The sequence below is a fragment of the Lactuca virosa genome, chromosome 6 (genome assembly GCF_052849685.1).
Source record: "Lactuca virosa cultivar CGN04683 chromosome 6, Lactuca_virosa_CGN04683_v6, whole genome shotgun sequence".
Lineage (NCBI taxonomy): Eukaryota > Viridiplantae > Streptophyta > Magnoliopsida > Asterales > Asteraceae > Lactuca > Lactuca virosa.
In genome coordinates this window covers 178,588,167-178,607,996 of record NC_136431.1, presented here as the reverse complement: position 1 = coordinate 178,607,996, position 19,830 = coordinate 178,588,167, and the positions used below count along the sequence as shown (strand labels likewise).

The following is a 19,830-nucleotide window of genomic DNA, read 5'->3' as shown; positions in this document are numbered from 1 at the left end:
GAAATAAAATATATTGTTTAGCAATCGATTAGGAATATGAAATCACTGGGTTTTGTTAATCGATTATGAAAAAATATGAAGCGACAAAGAATCGGATTATGAATAACCATATCACGAATAATGAGATCGACTATGGGATGAATTGCAAATGAATATTTTAGTAATTTAGTTATAATTTAGTTTAAAAATAATGTTTTTAAGGATATAGACGGAAAAAGTAATTATGAAAGTTTATAAGGATATTGACATAATTATGAAAGTTTATAAGGACAATGACGAAATTTTCTATTTATTATTTTTAGATTAGTTAATTTATATTAGTTTAACGCTAATATCAAAAATTAAATTTATGATCGTTATTATGCAATTTTTTTATAACTATATACATGAAAAGTTATCATCTCTATATTTTCAAAAAAAAAAAAAAAAACATTGTTACCTTTCTAATTTCGCATATTGCAATCTATTATTTCATTCAATGTTATGAGCAAGTAAAGTTTCTATTTAAAAATATGACGTTTACTAAAAGTGAAATTAGATAAAAAGAACTCTATAACACACTTTACAAAAACGAGGAGAAAATGATTGATTTAAAAAAAATGGTCAATGATCATGTTAAATAAAGTTTGTGAAAATTTAATATGACAAAAAAAAAGTGTATATAATATCAGTAGTTGTGAGTTCTCGTAGAAACATTTGTACATTTTTTTTTGGTGGTTGCTTAACATATTTGTTTTCTTTGTGATTGTATGGAACATTTTCCGCCTTCAATCACTTCTTTGTACATAACTATTGCATATGATGATATTATCCATTCACTTGTAATACAAAATGGTACAAACCTCTAAAACATAATTCCCAAACACATTTATTGTATTAGGGTACAAAATTTTCGGGACATTGACTTATATTGTGAAATTATTCGTTATTACCAAATTTGCCTATTCTTTTTTAAAAATAAATAAAAAAATAAAACGTTTTTGTATTTGAGACCATTACAAAGTATTTTAACTAAGCCAAAAACATTGTAAAACTCATTTTGCAATATGTGTCGTTATTGTGTGATAGTTACTTAGGGGGTGTTTGGCTAAGCTTATTTATAGTTTATTTTCCGAGCTTATTTTTTATAAGCTCATTTTTTCTAACTTATTTTTCAACTTCTGAGCTTATTATGACTTACACTAAGAAAATAAGCCGAACTCATGAAAAATAAGGCAGAAAAAATGAACTTATAAAAAATAAACCCGAAAAATAAGCCATAAATAAGCTTAGCCAAACACCCCCTTAAGAAGTAGTAATTTTGTGATATAACACCTCCCATACTAATCATCTTAAAGGTTGTTTGATATGTCTCTTATTGGGTCTGGTAAGCGACTAAGAAACTGCATCTGACCGGAGGGTCAGATTCAGACTGTTTTTATATCACACTTAGAAACATGTAGACTATTTTATATCACGCTTAGAAACATCTTATTGATTTGATGGATTCGGTCCTGACTCCTCTGAAATGTTTTTATTCGGTCAGGTCAGATTCAAAGTTACGTCTCGCTCAGTCAAACATTGACTCAATCAGAAACTATCAAACAGCCCTAGTGGTTTTTCTTGTAAAAATGCATTACTAGAATTCAAAAGATTCCCCTACGTTGCATTCCAATGTTCTTTTCCCCAAATAAACTACATTTGGAGGTAAATCACTTTCCAATTATGGTTTTGATTCATCCATTTGTTTTGACTTTTATACCCCTCATTTTAATCGAATAGAGAGAATCAAAACAAATGTATAAAAATCAAAACAATTGTTTTTATGTTGATGGATCAAAACCTAAGCGGAAACAACTCCCAAACCACAATGTCTCACTGAAACCTCATTTACCTTGTGTTTGTTACACACGACAAAACTAGACTCGACAAGGTTTCTATAGATATTTTTGTTGATGAGGATGACAAGGGCATTTACGTCTTTTTTGCACAGACAAAAAATAAAGCGAGTCCTATCCCCACCTTCATGGGTATGATAAAAAATCACATATTACTCGAGTCCCAGACCAATACACATCGATATTATAAATTCTCATCTCGCAAATGTTATGGCAACATTGAAACGTTGGCCTACAAACGGGTTCCTAATTTAAAACCCTTTAAATTAGGAACCCATACTGCTAAAAATAGCAAAATCAAGACTAACCACCATATCGAACCTTAAGAACCTCGGGTGGTTCTTCTTCCATGATACCACAACCCATTGTCACCAAGTATTTCCCAAGGGTTGTTATACGGTCTGCAAGATACGTATGATCTAAAAAATTCTCATACGCTTCATTCCCAAGATTCTTTGCTGCCAATACGCTAACAAAATGATTTTATCCATTTTAGCAACTTTTTTTTCTCATTAAGTGATGTATGGATGAATGATTTTTTGTTGTTGTGTGATTAACTTTTCAAAAACTTACCAATGCCGACAATAAACACGACAGGGAAGCACATCATCTCTCCAGATCTTCTCAATACCAAATCGTCCATATCGTTCATGGTACACCTCTTGACTTCCTGAAAAAAAAAAGGACAAAAGTTGGATACATTCTTATTATCTAATTATTTTGATTTAACTAAATACTTGAAATACCTTTGCATCTATTCTGGAAATATTCCTCATCGCTATAACGTGCACACAGAACCTGCATTCACAACCAAAGATCAACAAAATGTAAATCCCTTAAAAAGTTGTTATTTACTTGTTTAGTAAAAGGTTAAATGTGCATTTGTGGAACTGTGTTTCACTTTTTTCCCAAATTATGCAAAAAAATAGTTTTTAGATGAAATATGCAATGAATCGATAAGATGGTGCTTTGATAATTTGTGTCAGTTTAGATAACTTGGTGAAAAAAATAGAACATTGTTGCATAAATGGATAAAAAGGAGAAATATTGTGGCATAAATTGGTAAATGTGTGAAACAGTGTTGTGTAAATTGGATGAAAGGTGAGTAATTGTAGCATAAATGTGCATTTAACTCTTTAGTAGATATGTTAATAGGGTGTCACTCACAGCAGGTGTAGTATACTGGCTACCTTCTAGTGTTACAGGGTGGACCTATGAAACCAACATATTCTTTCATTGTTAGAACTAAGAACACAAATCTGGAGAATTTGGGATGGATACTTATGAAGAAAAGAAATTGCGTAGTAACTTACAGCTAAAAATCGGAATTCGTGCTCTCTCTCAATGAAGGATGGAATCTGATTACCATAAGAGTGAGTTCTATTGGTTAATTTGTGAGTTTGTTCATGGATTCTTGTTTCAAAAGGAAAATGATAGAACATATTTCAGTACATACCTCTGACTTTTTGATCTCGAAAACAGTAACTATAAGTGATTCACCTTCACATGGCTCCACACTCAAGCTTGAAATTTCCTGAAAACATACAAAATTATCATCTCATCATTTTATATGTTTCATCTCGAACAAACAGCGTGATTTTGCAACTCTGAAGTACTTAATTTTGGATACAGTACCTTAGTTTCAGGCTTAGCAATTCCACGCTCGAAGAAAATGGGAGCAACGTGAGCGAAAACACGTCTAAATCCGTTCAATTTTGCAACTCTGAAGTTAATCAGATCGGGAAACGTACTCCTTGCGCTCCGTTCTAATCGATCAAAGGTGAAGTTTAGTTTGAGTATCGAAGTTACGATTTCAACATTGATAAACCTACGCTGTTAAGTTTCTACTCCTTAATTGATACTGAAATCGAACTTTAGAGAATCTGCATCGATTTCAGATTTGCATTACTAGGTTTAAAAACCAGAAACCAGTCGACATTCAGAACAGATTATTTGGATTAGACGTTAGAAGTGGGAAGAAGATTACCAGAGAGCAAGGAACCGAAGCCGCATATAGATAATGTTCCATCGGGAGAAACAATCTGCTCGAAATCGGACTCCGTTGTCAGTTCCATCGGCGGCAGGATGTCGCCGGACATGGTTGACTGGCCGAGAAAGAGACTCCGGCGGTTGCGCTGCTTGTGAAGAAATCGAAATTGCGAACGAGAGAACGGAACTGGTAGAGCGAGAGATGGAAGATTGAAATTGCGATCCGACGTCGTACTACTCCAAGGAGGATACGCGAACGGCGTAAATGGAGTTCCGAATGAAATTGCGTTCATGGAGTTCGTAGCTAATGAACAGTGGAGCTCAAGATCTCGGTATAAAAAGTGTATACATAATACAATAGAAAACCTTACAAAACAAATAAATTAAAAAATAAAATAAAATCGTCAATTTTTCATTCAACTCCAATAATAAAGTTAGCCGAATCATTTTGGTTCAAACAAAAAAAAAATTAATCAACCACCATTCATCAATCATATCATACAATTACAATATATGTGTATATATAATATATCTATATACCAAACTAATATAATCGAATCTATTTTTCTAATTCCACCAATAATTTCTCCATCATCTTCTTATACATTGGCATATAATGATCATTAATCATCGTCCTCGACAACCTCAGCTTCCCATAAAGTTCCCTATTCGTCTCATAAATACCCACACATTCACTTTCCCCTTCTTCATGTTCTACATGTTCATCAATGGCAGAATCGCAATCATGATTATGACTACTACTACGATCTCTCACAATCGAAACCGAAACAATATGCATAATTTTCCCAGGAGGGTATAAATGGTAATTCTCCGACATATCCGATGAAGAAATCGCCTGTTCGGATTCAACTGCATCCGCTATAACTTTCTCCTCTTCTCTAATCTCTTCAGCTGCAGCTTCTTCTTCCTCTTCAATATCCGCTTTGTTCTCTTGCCTTTGAAGTTCCTTTTCAAGTTCATATAAAAGTTCACCTTCTGTGATGTGGTCGGAATTGGCATTCGACGTGATGTGGTCCACCGGAATAAGGTGTTCCTCTTCGTCCGTGTCATCGTGGGCCGACCCGCCGCTAGAAGAACAGCGGTCAATGGTGGAGTCATGGCGGTCGAGGTTGTTGTTGGTGGTGGTAGTTGGGGTGGTTGGGGTAGAATCGGGGCTTTTTTCAAGTATAAGGGTAGTTTCGGAAAAACCATCCGGCGGTGGAGTGCCGACAGCGCGGCGGCGCGCACCCATGCATGACCAAGCAGAGAGAGTTGAGCGCGTTCTGACCACCGCTTGAGCAACATTTTGTGCGCGTTTCATTACAACCTACGATTTATAAAAATTAAAGTTTTATATGCAAGAAATAGCAATGTATTTTCTTGGAATGTAATAACTCTTTTACTTTTTTACCTGAGTGCTACTAGAAACAGGGCGCAACATAGCACCTGCACCAGCAACTTTGGCTCTTGCGTTGGCTATTGAAGGGAGACGGGACCCCAAAGCAGTAGCAGAACGATATACAACGTTTAAAACTCTAGTTTGTTCAACTTGATCTCTCAAATCATTTAACCAAGATGACGCTGTAACCTTCATTAAAAAAAAAGTTTCAGGGGCAATTTTGTCAAAAGAGAGTTATATAAGTTGTGTATGTATAGTACCTCAGTGCGAAGATCGTCTATAGAAGCGGTTGAAAAAGTTGGGACAAGATCAGAGCCGTTGATTATTGTGGTGATGAAGTGTTGACCGGATTCAGCTAATTCCCATGTCATACAAGCAGCTGTAGAATATCAAACTTAGTATTCATTTGATATTTTTTATATAATTATAATATTAATTTTAGTAATATACATGCCTGGTGCAAATGTGATGCATGAAATAGATGATAAGTCTTTTTGTTCGCGAAGAATGTAAGTTAAGAGTGCAGCTGTGCCACCACCAAGTGAATGACCAACAATCTGAAAGATAAATACAAAAGGTTTAGGTAGTAATTAAATAAGTATTTATATTTTATACAACCATAAAAAGGTAGTAGTTATGTATGTATATACTTTGACTTGATAACCAGGGTTCTCTTTGAGGGCTTGAAGAAGAAAAGGGATACTGAGCTTTGCAATCCAACGAGCAGCAGCAACCATTCCACAATGTGCATAACCTAAAATAAGATTACTGATTCCACCATCATGTAAAACCGAATGGTGAAAAGGGACAACAGCACCAGTTGCTGCTGTAAGTGTATCTTTAATACTATGTGTCCCTCGAATCAATAGAAGGAAGCATTTTGAATCTTTATCACAGATAATCGTGAAGGCAGGCTTCAAAAGCTGCATTCATTATTTATTTTTATTTTTTTAAAATCAAAGTCAGTGATATAGGAAAGGGATACAAGATTTTATTAAAGATGATTGAAGAGGTAGTTGCAGTTTTGTACCCCTGCTTTTGGCTTCTGCAATAGGACATCTGCTTCTGAAAAGCCAGCAGACTCTAGAAAGACTGGGAATGGTTTCTTTGAGAAAAGCATGCATAGAGTCAACAATCTTAAATAGTGTTTTAACTCTGCAATGATTTCGGGTCCCTTGAGCTGTATGCTGTTTTCTCCAGCATATACACTAGCTACTTGTGCATTACCCTGAATAAAGATTTAGCACATTAAGACAAGTTATGTACAACTTATTTATGTTCAAAGTATTAACAATTCCTACAGATACCCTTACCTCTGACTTTAAGATATGATCAAAACCTATACTAAAAAATGCAAGAGGGTGGAACCAATCTCTGACACAAACATAGGGTAGTTTAAGTTGTTACTATGAATTGTGGCCTAAGTGAACTTAATCAGATAGCTATATAACTTAATTTGAAATAGTGGAAATACAAAATTGGATCTCGTATTATGACAAACTCATGCCAATTAAAAGCAGTTAGACTGTATAAATTGAGCTAACTTTTGCCCTCATCTTCGCCAATCTAATTAGATTTTCTGGCCTAACGATAACATTTTGATAATTGAAACTACTACAGTACATATTCTCACGAAAAAATAGAGCAGATATAGTGGTTTTGGGCAATAGAATCATATAAAAACCAGAAGTGAACCAAATCAAACTATATCCATACATGAATGATAAAGGCTAAACCTTTAACAGGTCGCCTTTGGCTCAATGATACCTTACCCAACTTAATGGATGAACCCCGAGGTCAGGATTCAGGAATTTAGGTCAAACTTGATCCACATTTTTGGGCAATCAAACTCGAACTTTAGAAACTAGAAGAAACGAAGATAAGAAAAAGGCGTTACCTGCCTTCGCAACAAATAATTGATGCCGAAAGCCAAGTCTCCAAGAGGCCATTTTCCTAGGGTTTCTGAATATGTGAATCTAAGCGTCTCGGAAAGAGTCGAAATCGTTTCAAACCACGTGGCAGGCGCCTGAGCTGGCCTCCTCTGCGCGATCTTCCTCTTCGATTTACTTGATTTCATGTATTCCCGTCCCTCATCGTCCTCGGCGGCCTTCGCATCAGCCGAAGTCATTTTCCGAGCCAATACATAGTACAATAACACCACCGCCCCTGCGGCTGTAGCCATTGTTGTTGCCGCCATGGAATCAGCTCAGAAGCTCGCTGATTCGCGACTCAACGACCTTTTGTTTGTGTAATTCTCGATTAACTGCAGATTAGATCCAAGTTTTGTTGTTTAGCAAAAATCAGGGTAGTTGATTTGCGAAATCCTATCTTGCGCTAATACATCGAATCTGGAGAGAGAAAAGTTGTGAACAGCGAGACAAGCAACGGGGAAGATACGAGTCCGGAGAGATTGAGACGAGACGCTGAAATTACCTTCTTGACCTTTTATACTTTCTAATGTGAAAATGATTTCCCTTCTTTTTTATCTATTTCGCTAATTTATTGGGTTAATATATATATATATATATATATATATATATATATATATATATATATATATATATATATATATAAAGTTGTGAAAGAAATGAATAGTAAAGTTGGGATACTTTGTCCAGGTTTGGTCCCTTGATTTACATATCCGGTCCCTGTACTTCTTTAATTAATTTATTCATGTCCTTTTGTTTGTGTTCCATTCAACTTCCCATTTTTTTGGCAGAATTGGTCCCTGTATTATTGTTGGAAGTTAGGAATACTAAATTTGGATGTTTTTTGGCAACTTTGGTCATTATTCTTTACCCATTTTGACACTTTTGGTCCTTGCAATCAATATTTTTACACTTTTTTGGAACCTTTTAATATTTAAAGTTTGGCCACAAAACTTTAACGGTTTGACAACTTTGATCCCTTTTCTAAAAAGTTGCTAATTCCTACCCCTTTAATTCTTTAGCCATTTTCATACTTCCAGTCAAAACTTTTACATTTTTTGTCCGGGGCAAAGCCCGGACTTTTCATTCTTGCACTTTCTATGTCTGTCATATTTATCAATTCGGAAACCACATTGAAATTTTCTGGCCCCCGCGTAGCGGGGGTAACCTTTCTAGTTAAGAAAAAGATTTTTTGGTTTAAACCTAAATTTACTTTCTTTTTTGACAAAACTTCAAAAATGGTTCCTGTGGTTTTCGAAAATATCAAGTTTAATCCCTAAGTTCAAAAAACCTCACAGATGGTCCCTGTGGTTTCAAAACTTTTAACAAATGGTCCTTTTCGCTAACTCCGTTAACTTTTGGCCGTTAAGTGAAGGGCATTTCTGTCATTTCACTAGCACAGGGACCATTTATGAAGTTTTGCCTTATTTAAAAAATAAAAAAAAAAGTAAAAAGTAATTGTTTAATATACAAATGGTCTCTCTCTCTCTCTCTCTCTCTCTCTCTCTCTCTCTCTCTCTCTCTCTCTCTCTCTCTCTCTCTCTCCACCGCCTGCTTCCTTTCATCTTCATCAGATAGATCTCAAAAACCCAAAATCAAACGGGAATATGTGGCAAAACAAGTTCGTTCATCCCTAAACTATACAGTGAACACAAGAACCCACCCCCAATTTCAACCAAATTCGTTACCTATCGTGATTTGCAGGTTTGAGATTCAACAAAAATCGAGACCCATCGGTGGGTCTCTTTGGTTAACTGATTGCGATTACAGGATGCAGAAGAAGGAAATCGGGACCCTTTGTTGGGTCTCTTGGTCTCAGTTGAAATCAACAAGTCTCGACAATATGATTCAAGATGGCAGAGGTGGTGATGGCTTACCGGCAACAGCAGAACGACGGTGGCGGTATGTAGCTGGGGGCTGCTCCAGTAGCCTTCTGCTGCTCTATTTCTATTTCTGTTCCAGCGAGTTCCACAAGAAGGGATAGGGAGAAGCAACGACGGGTGGCTGGAGGTTGTGTGGGTGGTTTATTGAAAGAAGAACAACAATGGAATGGTGGCGGTTTTGTGGCAGTGGGTGGCAGCCCTACTGTTGGCTTTTCTTGCTTCTAGTGGTTCACAACACGAAAGGAAAAGGGAAAGCAGTAACAGGTTTTCAAGGGTGTTTGTCAAGTTGCTTGATAGAAAAGGAATCGAAGGAGGAGAGTGTGGTGGTTTATGGCGGTGGGGCTTGGTCGACCAAAACGGTGGTGGCAACAAGTGGTGTGTGGGCAGTGGGAAGTGGTAGAGTGTGACCGGAGAGGAGGCCAGAAATTGGTATCTCCGGTGGTTGTTTCTTCCACCGGTGAATCGGAGAGAGAGAGAGAGAGAGAGAGAGAGAGAGAGAGAGGTGGGACCCCTTGCATATAAAATTTTATTTATTTATTTATTTATTTTAAAAAAAGTAATACAAAACCTCATAAATGGTCCCTGGGTAGTGAAATGACAAAAATACCCCTTACTTAACGGCTAAATGGTAACGGAGTGAGCCAGAAGGACCAAATGTTAAAAGTTTTGAAACCACAGGGACCATCTGTGAGGTTTTTTGAACTTAGGGATTAAACTTGATATTTTCGAAAACCACAGGGACCATTTTTGAAGTTTTGTCTGGACAAATTAATCCGTAAGTTTCATAAAAAGCAATCTTTTTCTTTGTTTAAACCTAAATTTACTTTATTTTTCATAAACAGTAGACAAATTAGTCCATATGTTATATAAAAAGCAATGTTTTTAAAAATCGGTTCGAACCAATTAGACCAGGAACTGGAGAATGAACGGTTCAACTAGCACACACTTTATGTTTATTTCTAGATCGGAACGAGCTAGCAAATTTTTATAAAAATCTAATTGAACCGGTTATATTGAATTGTTAAAATTCAGTTGAACTAGTTAACGTGAATAAAAACACATGGAAATGAGACATTTTGCATAACAAGTTTTGGTGGTGTTTTTCACATCTATTGAAACTTTTATGTAAATCTTTTGTTTGATAACCAATTATAGATCCATTTTTTGCAATTCCAAAATTGAATATGAGATAATAATGTAATTGACTTGATTTCTGATGTTCATATTAGCCAACTTTATAGACCTTCAAAATGACAAAGAACTTTTATAGCTTATGTAAAGGATCTTTGATAAGTTTTTCTCTATAGCAACATGAAAATTTCCAGTTATAGTCATTCCTTGTCTATTTCATGACATTCTTGTCCTAACTTAGCCATCGACTATTTGTTAAAAAATCTCAACTTCAACAAATTGACAATTATGATACTTTTTTTATGTTTTCATAAGATCGACTCTAATAACCTTCTAATTAGTTGATATCAATATATTCATCATTTTTATTTAATCAACTATATTTAAATACATCTAATTAACTTATTTTTATTTTTACTAAAACATAAAAACTTTTAGGACCATTTTGAGGATGTTACATATTTCAAGGGAGTGAAAGTTTTAAATCCCTTAAGCATTGTCATCTAATTAAGCCTTAAAACCAATTTAATCGCTATGATTAAATTAAGGGATTACCTATTTGATGTAATATGGATTAAAATTCAATTGATTTGCAGTTTTTCAATTGGGGCAGATCAGTGTTAGAAAGTCTGAGTATTTACTTTTCCTCTATATGCAAAGCCCCAATTGTGGTTTAAAATGATTTTGAGAGAATAAGGCATAGCCTTTTTTTAAATGGTGAGTTGGTGGACAGAAAGTTACAATGAGTGAATTAGCGGAAGATCGTAACACCTTAACGAGTACGTGGGTTGAGGAATTGTAGTCTTTTTATACTAACAAGATTTTAATAGATTACTGGCAAGAGTGGTTTATATTTATGAATTGAATTTTTTATCCATATAGTTGTTAAAAGCATTAATGGTGATTATGGTTCTTTTCGAAATGCTATTACTTACATATTGAAGACGTATTGGGAAAAATCAGTTCAATCTACTAATAATATGGTTGATCACAATCTTGATATGGATACTTATACTGTGTGAAAGTTGGTTATGGTGATAGTATATGTTTTGGAATGATGTTTGATATGGTATTGTCCCTTTGTCAAATCGGTTTATAAGGTTATATGATTTGGAATCTCAAACAATTTGTATGGTTGATTCATGCTTTAAGAATGGTACATGGGAGTGGAGTTGAATAGTATTCTAAAGCATGGATGATTGGGTTGGAGTTGGAGGACATGATTTGTTTGCTTTAATATGTCACATAAGATAATACAATCAATTCTTAGAGTTAGGGAGTTGTCCTCTACACATTTGTTTCTGATTTCATCTATTAGGTCTCATCTTGACAATGCTTTGGTTTTGGAGAATGGTGAGACGATATGGAATAAATATGCTCCTATAAATGTAAACATCTTTGTTTAAAGAGTTGGTTTGGACATGTTGAGTACATCAATGCTAATAGGGTTTATTAGCTTGAAAATTTATTAATTCTTAAACGATGTATATTTTTTAATGCCTCCTTGTTAATTTGTTAATAGATTTTTGATTGATGTTCCAAAAATAATATTAGTTTTTAAATTATGTTTAATTCTACATTCAATATCCAACTAGATAATAGGAAAAATACACAAAACGCATTGCTTTATCATTTTTTTTTCAAATAATACATCAAGCTATCAATTTTTTCAATTTCGCTATTACACCAAATTATTAGGTAACTTTATGGTTACTATGTACTAAGTCGGCACTCTCTTATAGTGTGGCGTTGAAGTTGCATGATGAAGTGGCATTTTCTGATGACATAAAAGTTAGGGTGGCAATATTGAAAAATGACTCAAATGGAATTGTTTTTGTGCTATTTAGTCGAGAATGTAGAGCATTTTTCACTACTTAGCCTCATTTGAAAAATAATGAAAATAACATTATATTTTGGGCTTTCTTTCAATTTTGTCGCGATAAATATCATTCACCATAAAATGTCATATCATCATGACATGTCAGCTCTACACTTCAGAGGGTGTTAACTCAACATGCATTATTCGAAAAGTTACTTGTAACCTGTTGAAATGACGCAATTTAAAAATAAAAATGATGAAGTGATCTAATGTTTGAAAAAATAAGTAGTGATAAGTTAAAAAGATGATAAAGTACTTTTCGGTGGCTTTTGTGTACTTTTGGTAATTTTTGAGGGATTATCAAAGAAGGAAGGATATTTTGGTAAAACTTAAAAGTGAAGATTACAATGATATCCTAATAGACATCCCAACTATTTGCCGCGTGAGCAACGGCCCCATGGACCGAAGTGCAGGATGTCTTTTTTGGTGCCGGAAAATTGGGTGTGTTTTCTTTATAATAAACAATAAACATATTAAATGAAAGAATAATATAACTAAACACAATTTAATATTTATATTTACCTGATTATAAACTATATTAAATAAATAAATAATATACTATTTAATAAACACAGTTTAATATATATATTTACCTGATTATAAACTTATGATATAATTTTTTATCATTTTTACAACAATAATTGACTAAAGTATTGTTTTTGTTGCATTTTTTTTTTCTAAAGATGGGTAATATTCATAAGTCAATGAGAACTTAATTCAACCCTCAATCATTGGTTTAGTGGATCCAGTGAATTATATACTGGCCTATGCGTAATGAGTTATGAACCCTTCACCTTTTTTTATTTTTGTAATTTGATTCAAGATCAAGATAAATCATTTCTAATGAAACTTATAATATTCCAAATTAAGCAATTGTCTGTAATTTAATTAAAAATCCACAGTGATATTAAGTCGACAATTCTTGTTTTCAACACTTCAATCCTCAATTCAAACATGTTTTTCGTTTTCTGATTATAAAATAGAATTTTCAATTTTTTTTTTCAAAATCCCTAGCTCAAAAATGTTTTTTCGTTATTTATATCTTATTATATTGTCTATCACCTTTTGTCATAATCCAAACCACAATTAATCTAGAATAAAAACTCCACATTTCGTCATACATAACTTTGTTCATTAGGATCAAACATTTAATGTATAAGAATAGACATTTAATAACATAAAAAGTATACTAATTGTAGTATATTTTTAAAGTCAACTCACACACGATATAAATAATACATAGTTGATAGTTGTAAATTACGCTACATAGTGACATAATGGGACAAAATTTTGAGTTGCAAAATATAGTAAAAAAAACAAAAAAAGAAATACATGTGAGTGAGATTAATCAGCTTTTTTTGGTTGGTTTTTTTCGGGTAATTTAAGGACACCTTTATCTAGTAATGGCTGCAACTCCTGTTTTGCCATTTTTACCACCTTTGAATCCGTGCTTTCCAAATATGCACAAATCACTTTCGCACTACAAATATATGAAAACATTCAAATATTATTTTATCGTTAAAAGTAAAACGTTTATAATTTATATAATATAAATGTGAATTTGTTGTTAGGTTAGGTTAATAGGTTTACCTGTGACCTTGGGCCCACATTTTACAATTGCCCTTGAAAGCTTTTTTCCATAAAGTGGAAGCGAATGAAGGGCAATCTATGATCAATTTTCTTATTGTTCTACTAGAATGGAAATTTTCTAGAAGATGTTCTTTTTCTTCTTCATCTTCTTCTGATTTAGGTATTGCTACAATGGATGCTATTGATTCATATAAAGATTCCAATTTTTCATCCAATTGTGGGTGGAGTATTCCATCTGCACCCCCTGTAACAACCTACACATCCAAAACCACATTTGTAAATTACCATTTTACCCTTTTAATATACTTAAATTATAAACTTATGAAATACTCAGAAAAAAAAAATTATAAATTTTGTTATACCTCGAACAAGACCTCTTTCCCATGATTCGATCGAAGTAATTCCTCAGCATTCTCGCAACATGCATCAATCAAACTCTATAAAAAAAATAAAAAATATATATATAAAAAATAAAAAAGATGAAATTACCCTCCCCTTTAAGCATGAATTGAACTGAGACTCATGGAACAAAAGCTGCCACTTTTGTCCCACCGACAAAGATGTTAATAGGACAAAAGCTGCCCCCTCAATTTATCAAATATGTAAAAAGACGAAAATACCCTCCACATAGAAAACAAACCTCAGCAAGTCCACTATCAACCAACAGCTCTCGCCTCCTTAGTAGTGGATCTTTTTTGCCACCTGTCACAGTTTTTACATTCTCCTCTTCATCTTCTTCAACTTCATCTTCATCTTCTTCAACTTCTGAAGATTTGACATTTTCTTCTGCTTCTGCTTCAGGTTCCAAATTACCCTGATGCCAAAAACAAAAATCTTAAAAAATTCCAACCAGGGGCAAAATAGGTATAAAAAAAGTTACCTTTATCAGTATAGAAGGTATAGATGAATCTAATAAAGACAAATCATCTGGACTGAGATAACGTGAGCAGTTTGGATGAAGAAGCTGCAATAATGGCCTCCTTCCATTCTGAAATCATAATTTTTTTTAAAAATTAATAAGCTGTTTGTTAATATAAAAAATTATATCAAGGGACAAGAAATAAGAACCTTATCAAAAATAAGCTCCTTTAGCACTTTTTGGAGTTCACGAATTATGATCTGTAATTCAAAGAATTTTAATAATTATTTACTCATATTTTTTTTAAACATCTTGTTACAAGAAACAAGAGAAACCTTTTTTATTAACCGAGTGTCATCAACAACAGAGAGAATACATGTGAGTACCTGAAAAACAAAAAAAAAAAAAAAAAAACAATTAAAAATTATTAAAATAAATAAATAAATAAATAAAAGATTAAAGCAGAGTTGAGATGGTTTATTCTTAGTTCTTACCATACTCCCAAATCTATCTTGAGCAATCTTACTGACATGACCTTTCATTCCTTTGATAATTTTCTTTCTTTCCTGTTAATAGAAAGGGCAAATTTGTAAATTTAGAGTTATTAATGCAAAATAAAAATAATAATAATATTGACAAACCTGGGCATTTCCATGCTTGATGCAAAGAATCCCAATCTTGGATCCATCTTTTGTATGAATCATTCTTACAAGAAGTGCACTTGATAAATGTTGAATAACATCTGCAGCAGATGTCTATACATACATGTTATATTAGAAATATAACTCATGAAATAAAAAATAGAGAAAATAAATTAAATTAAAATAATGTTTAAACATACCTTATCAGCAACTGTAAGGTACTCCACAAGTGCCTTGTGTAAAATAGAGTGATCCACTATTCCTTTCTCCAAAATTGGTAGAAACACAGAAGACATATGTCTAATTACTGCTGTTTTTTGAAGATTCAGCTTTGAAATTATATCCACTAACCTGTTTTTCAGTTGTGTGGTGTCCTATTTTTTAGAATATGAAGAAATCCAAATTCCAATATAATAAAATAGAAAGTATATTTACTATTTTACTATTTACCTGCGTTCTTTCAATGACACTAAATCCTTGAACAACTGAAGTTCAGTGGAGTATAATTCCATGAGAAGAGCTTGTTTTTGAGTGGCATTTCCCAATTGATAAGCATGTTCAACAACTAGATAAAAAGATTGAAAATTAAATTTTAATATTAAAAATGTGTTTAAATGAGTGAATGTGTTATAGCTTATAATAATACATACCAACTGAACCAACCATATGTCTTAAAAGTGAAGCAACATGGCCATGAAGAGAAGAGATAAACCCTGCTAGTTGTTCCTTTGAGGCTGCAAAATGTAAATAAAGGCATGATGAGAAAGGGTATTTTGGTAATTTGGTCGAGAGAACAACATTTGGATTCTACTACAAACCATTATCCAACATCTTTGTAATGAGATGCACTGCATAAGTGTTGCAAGCTAGGGTGAGAAAGTGTGGTCGAAGCTCCTCAAAAACAGCATTTCCTTCTTCTTTTGAGCAATACTTAGCACAAGTCTAGAGGTAGAAAATTACGTAAGTACCCTTCTTCAAGAAAAGCATTTCATATGCAGAAAAGATAAACCTTTAAGAATCTCACCTGAAGTACACGACAAGAAACATGGGAGCCTGCAATTTCGGGAATTTTGCCCTTCATCCTCCTTAAAGCATCACTAATCAACCTTGAAACATAGTAAAAAGACCAAAGAAATTAATAACAAAAGTCAGGAGATTATTAAATAACAGTAAAACATGAAACAATATATTATACATACTTTGATCTATCTTCCTTTGCTATATTGCGTCGTCTCATTTTCTCCCATAGTAAAGCAAGCTCCTGTGTTGAAATAATAAATGATAAACTATAATGACAATGAATATAGCATGTTTTGTTTCTACTCATAAGCCATCACAAACAGTGTATATGAAAGAAAATGCACACTTGTTCAAGAGTGTAATGAGGCCTTCTCTTTTTCTTCCTAGCTTCAGCAAGTTCCTGCAACAAGATATATCAAAAGTCTAGTTAGAAATGGAGTTTCATAATTTGTTGCTATGATACAAGTCTAGTTAAAACTGTAAGTCAATATTATCTTCTTTACAACAAGAAGCACTTTTGAGTTTTAATTAGCAATTTTTCTGACGAATGTAATTAGCAATTTTTCTGACGAAAAGTTGAGATTACATAACGACAATGAAGGTAGAAAACGTAACCCCTTTGACATCTAAAGTTCAAATGAAGCTCCTTTACGACTGTAAGGATGAATAGGAGCGGAAAACATATGCCAATGGAAAACTCCACACAAACCTTAGCTTGTATACGAAGTTCTCGCTTCGTTTTGGGCGCATCCTGAGAAGTATCCGATTTGTTGTATTTAGGTTTTCCGCCAGCAGCCTTGGATTCAAACAGTTTCTTAAAACCCTTGTTAGATTGACCGGCAGCCTTGGAGTCAAAGGGTTTCTTAAAACCCTTGTTCGGTTGATTGTTGGAGGGTGTTCTAAGTTTCTTCTTCGGACTGAATTTGCCTCCATCGTCGCCTTTTGTTGCGCCTGGAATTCTCTTTCTCTTGTTCGATTGACTGTCTTTTTGGTTCTTGAACGCCATTGATGATAAAGAAGCAAAACAGCTAATAGCAATCAGAGGATGGTTTTGTGAGGGTTTTACAGTTCAGTGACGGAGGCGTGGTTATGGATGGGTTTTAGGGCATCTCTTTTAGGCCAAAGGGTATAACCGTATAAGCTATGTGTGTCGGTATTCGGGTCGAATACCCGGGGGTTTTAAAAGAAAAAAAAAACATTTTTGGTATTAGTTTGGACTTTGGACTATAAAACTCGTAGTTAAGCACAATTATGAGAGAAAAATGGTTAAGTTGTACAAAAATTGGACAAAGGACTAAAAATACTTAAAATTACTATTTAGGCCATTGTAAAACATGCTTTGAAATGGAATTCAAATGGTGTTAAAATGACTATATCAATATAGTCTTTGTATGGTTATAATTATTTAACTAATAATTATATTGAAAAAAATAATTACGCACTCACTTGTTAAAGTGATGATTCGAAACTCGGACAACGATTCGTTTCTAGCAACTAATAATTATATTGAAAAAAATAACTACGCACTCACTTGTTAAAGTGATGATTCGAAACTCGGACAACGGTTCGTTTCTAGCAACTGTCTTTTCCTTTGACGTAACCTAATATCATTATCACTAAGGCCATGTTTCAAGTCAGACAATTTTGGCTGACTCGGTCAGCTGAAAGTGTTTGACTAACAAAATTTAGGTGTATGACTCGGTCAGCAAGGTCTGACTGAAAAAGAGATGGGCGGATGGTGTTTGACTAACAAAATTTGGGTGTATGACTCGGTTAGCATGGTCTGACTGAAAAATAGATGGACGGATGGTTGACTGAGAAATGAATAAAGACTTTTCAATCCTACCCTTTAAAATTCGGTGCACAGCAAATGAAAAGACGACAATGGGAATTGAATCCATGACCTTACATTCACAAAGCCACGTCTTTTCCACTACACTATAAGGTTTTTTTTGTTATATTTGCTCAAATATTTTATATAATGTGTAACGCTGGTTATTATTATTATTATTATTATTATTATCTTTATTTTTATTATTATTATTATTATTATTATTATCATCTTTATTATTTTTATTATCTTTATTATTATTGTTGTTGTTATGATTATTATTATTATTAAAAACGAATAGCGCATCAGGGTAAAATAGTCATTTTGCATCAGTTAGCACGTTCAGTCAGATGTACAATCAAACAGCATGATTTCTTACTCAGTCACAATTTCTTACTCAGACAGATATTTCTCACTCAGCACTTTCTCAGTCAGCAACTATCAAACAGGCCTAAGTCTAGTCTAATATTTCTTGAGACTAAGTGGGTGTTTGGGATAGCTTTTCAAAAAAGCTTATTAGTTTTTTAGATTTTTAAAAAGCTAATAAGCTAAAAAAGTGTTTGTGTATTTAAAAAGCGCTTTTTAAAACAGCTTTTTAGATAGAAAAAAGTAGAGCTTTCAAAAAGCTGGAAAATTCTAGCTTTTTAGTTTTTCAGCCATTTTACTCCTGAAAAAACTGTTTTTCTTATCCAAACACTTTTTAAAATCAGTTTTTCCTAAAAACCATAAGCTAATAAGCACTTTTCTTAAAAATCACTTTTGAGATAAAAAAAAAAAAAGCTAACCCAAACATATCCTAATTATTAATCTAAATTCATCACTGATTCAAAGTCTATTGATCTATAGCTGATAAGGGACAACCATGTAAGATCATATCGGAGGTAGGGTTCGTTTGATATACAGAGTATACTGTTTGGAAAGCCCATTTTAAATACCTCACTAAATCTAGCAAGCATTGTTTGATGGGTTTTGAGCACTACAACATTCCTATGGTGTACATGCAACCCTAATGCTTCGGATCTATGTTTTTCTCAAGTTATACATGCAAATCAAATTCTCCAAAGCATGAACCCTAACTAGCATGCAATTTTCGGAAATCATAACATAAACAAAGATAGAAGAATACCTTTTAGCTTGTAGTTTGTAGATCTTGACCTTCAAGAGCTTAGTGCCTCAAATGTTACACCTCTAGTGAGTCACAAACACCAAATAGCAAGTTGGAAGAATATGAGAGAGGTTGGAGGCTCAAAAACCGGCTAGGGTATTCTCTTGGAAGCCAGTGGCCGATTTTGGGAGCCCTAGGGATTCTTTATATAGCTGAGCAATTAGGTATTTGACTGAAACCCTGATTCTCTACTTAGGGCTTAAGCAATTCAATCGATCCTTCCAGAAGGCCTCTTATGGACGAATTCTATGTGGACTACACATAGATTTCGTCCATCCCTTCTTAGGGATCCATAAGCCCAACTTTGCAATTATCATATAATTGCAATACCAGTCCCTTTAATTCAATTTGTCTCTTTTAATCACCAAATTAATTTATGATCAATACTAATTAAATAATATGACTCTCAATTAATATATTATTCTTATAATATATTAATAAATCACAATTAAACTTTTTCTCCATTATTCATCCAATCAAGTTGTTATGGTGAAGGCAACCCAAAAGGACCACGCTACTATCGGGTCAAGTACATACCAATTATAGTTATGGTCTTAGACACCTAATCCAACAGAATTAATAACCCTTAGATCTTTTACACTAAAATAGTGTATAGTGGTAAAGGGGTCGAATCCACG

The 19,830-nt window shown here is 33.6% G+C and overlaps 3 protein-coding genes across 4 annotated transcripts; all 3 read right to left on the bottom strand.

The window, feature by feature from the left end:
- Positions 1 to 1,975: 1,975 nt before the first annotated feature.
- LOC145119282 (uncharacterized) lies at positions 1,976 to 4,221 on the bottom strand. The gene is made up of 8 exons (XM_079054908.1): positions 3,865 to 4,221; positions 3,513 to 3,643; positions 3,334 to 3,411; positions 3,191 to 3,235; positions 3,045 to 3,089; positions 2,624 to 2,675; positions 2,451 to 2,547; positions 1,976 to 2,346 (listed from the first exon to the last, which is right to left on the bottom strand). Exons 1-8 carry the CDS (start codon positions 4,157 to 4,159, stop codon positions 2,181 to 2,183), a joined length of 909 nt encoding a protein of 302 aa, XP_078911034.1. The 5' UTR covers positions 4,160 to 4,221; the 3' UTR covers positions 1,976 to 2,180.
- A 112-nt stretch (positions 4,222 to 4,333) lies between these two features.
- On the bottom strand, positions 4,334 to 7,701 carry LOC145119280 (lipase class 3 family protein). 2 transcript variants are annotated; one of them, XM_079054906.1, is made up of 7 exons: positions 7,163 to 7,701; positions 6,296 to 6,493; positions 5,916 to 6,188; positions 5,720 to 5,822; positions 5,526 to 5,644; positions 5,278 to 5,454; positions 4,334 to 5,193 (listed from the first exon to the last, which is right to left on the bottom strand). In XM_079054906.1, the coding sequence occupies exons 1-7, from the start codon at positions 7,460 to 7,462 to the stop codon at positions 4,426 to 4,428; spliced, it is 1,938 nt and encodes a 645-aa protein (XP_078911032.1). In that variant the 5' UTR covers positions 7,463 to 7,701; the 3' UTR covers positions 4,334 to 4,425. The 2 variants fall into 2 exon arrangements, with proteins under 2 accessions (XP_078911032.1, XP_078911033.1); XM_079054907.1 differs by having other exon boundaries at positions 7,167 to 7,345.
- Positions 7,702 to 13,315: 5,614 nt separating this feature from the next.
- On the bottom strand, positions 13,316 to 17,315 carry PUM24 (pumilio 24). The gene is made up of 17 exons (XM_079056816.1): positions 16,906 to 17,315; positions 16,543 to 16,596; positions 16,376 to 16,437; positions 16,201 to 16,282; positions 15,995 to 16,118; positions 15,827 to 15,910; positions 15,627 to 15,741; positions 15,377 to 15,527; positions 15,177 to 15,290; positions 15,030 to 15,101; positions 14,871 to 14,921; positions 14,745 to 14,795; positions 14,557 to 14,664; positions 14,317 to 14,490; positions 14,039 to 14,113; positions 13,677 to 13,930; positions 13,316 to 13,566 (listed from the first exon to the last, which is right to left on the bottom strand). Exons 1-17 carry the CDS (start codon positions 17,200 to 17,202, stop codon positions 13,431 to 13,433), a joined length of 2,004 nt encoding a protein of 667 aa, XP_078912942.1. The 5' UTR covers positions 17,203 to 17,315; the 3' UTR covers positions 13,316 to 13,430.
- Between the last annotated feature and the right edge of the window lie 2,515 nt (positions 17,316 to 19,830).

Coding starts and splice junctions, on each gene's coding strand:
- LOC145119282 (XM_079054908.1), bottom strand. CDS start 4,159: ATGAACGCAATTTCATTCGGAACTCCATTTACGCCGTTCGCGTATCCT. Junction 2,548..2,623: donor TTTCCAGAATAGATGCAAAG/GTATTTCAAGTA, acceptor TTTTTTTTTCAG/GAAGTCAAGAGGTGTACCAT. Junction 2,347..2,450: donor CGTGTTTATTGTCGGCATTG/GTAAGTTTTTGA, acceptor TCATTTTGTTAG/CGTATTGGCAGCAAAGAATC.
- LOC145119280 (XM_079054906.1), bottom strand. CDS start 7,462: ATGGCGGCAACAACAATGGCTACAGCCGCAGGGGCGGTGGTGTTATTG. Junction 5,645..5,719: donor ATGCATCACATTTGCACCAG/GCATGTATATTA, acceptor GATATTCTACAG/CTGCTTGTATGACATGGGAA. Junction 5,194..5,277: donor CTGTTTCTAGTAGCACTCAG/GTAAAAAAGTAA, acceptor TATAAATCGTAG/GTTGTAATGAAACGCGCACA.
- PUM24 (XM_079056816.1), bottom strand. CDS start 17,202: ATGGCGTTCAAGAACCAAAAAGACAGTCAATCGAACAAGAGAAAGAGA. Junction 15,102..15,176: donor TCAAGCATGGAAATGCCCAG/GTTTGTCAATAT, acceptor TTCTATTAACAG/GAAAGAAAGAAAATTATCAA. Junction 14,491..14,556: donor TACCTTCTATACTGATAAAG/GTAACTTTTTTT, acceptor TTTTGGCATCAG/GGTAATTTGGAACCTGAAGC.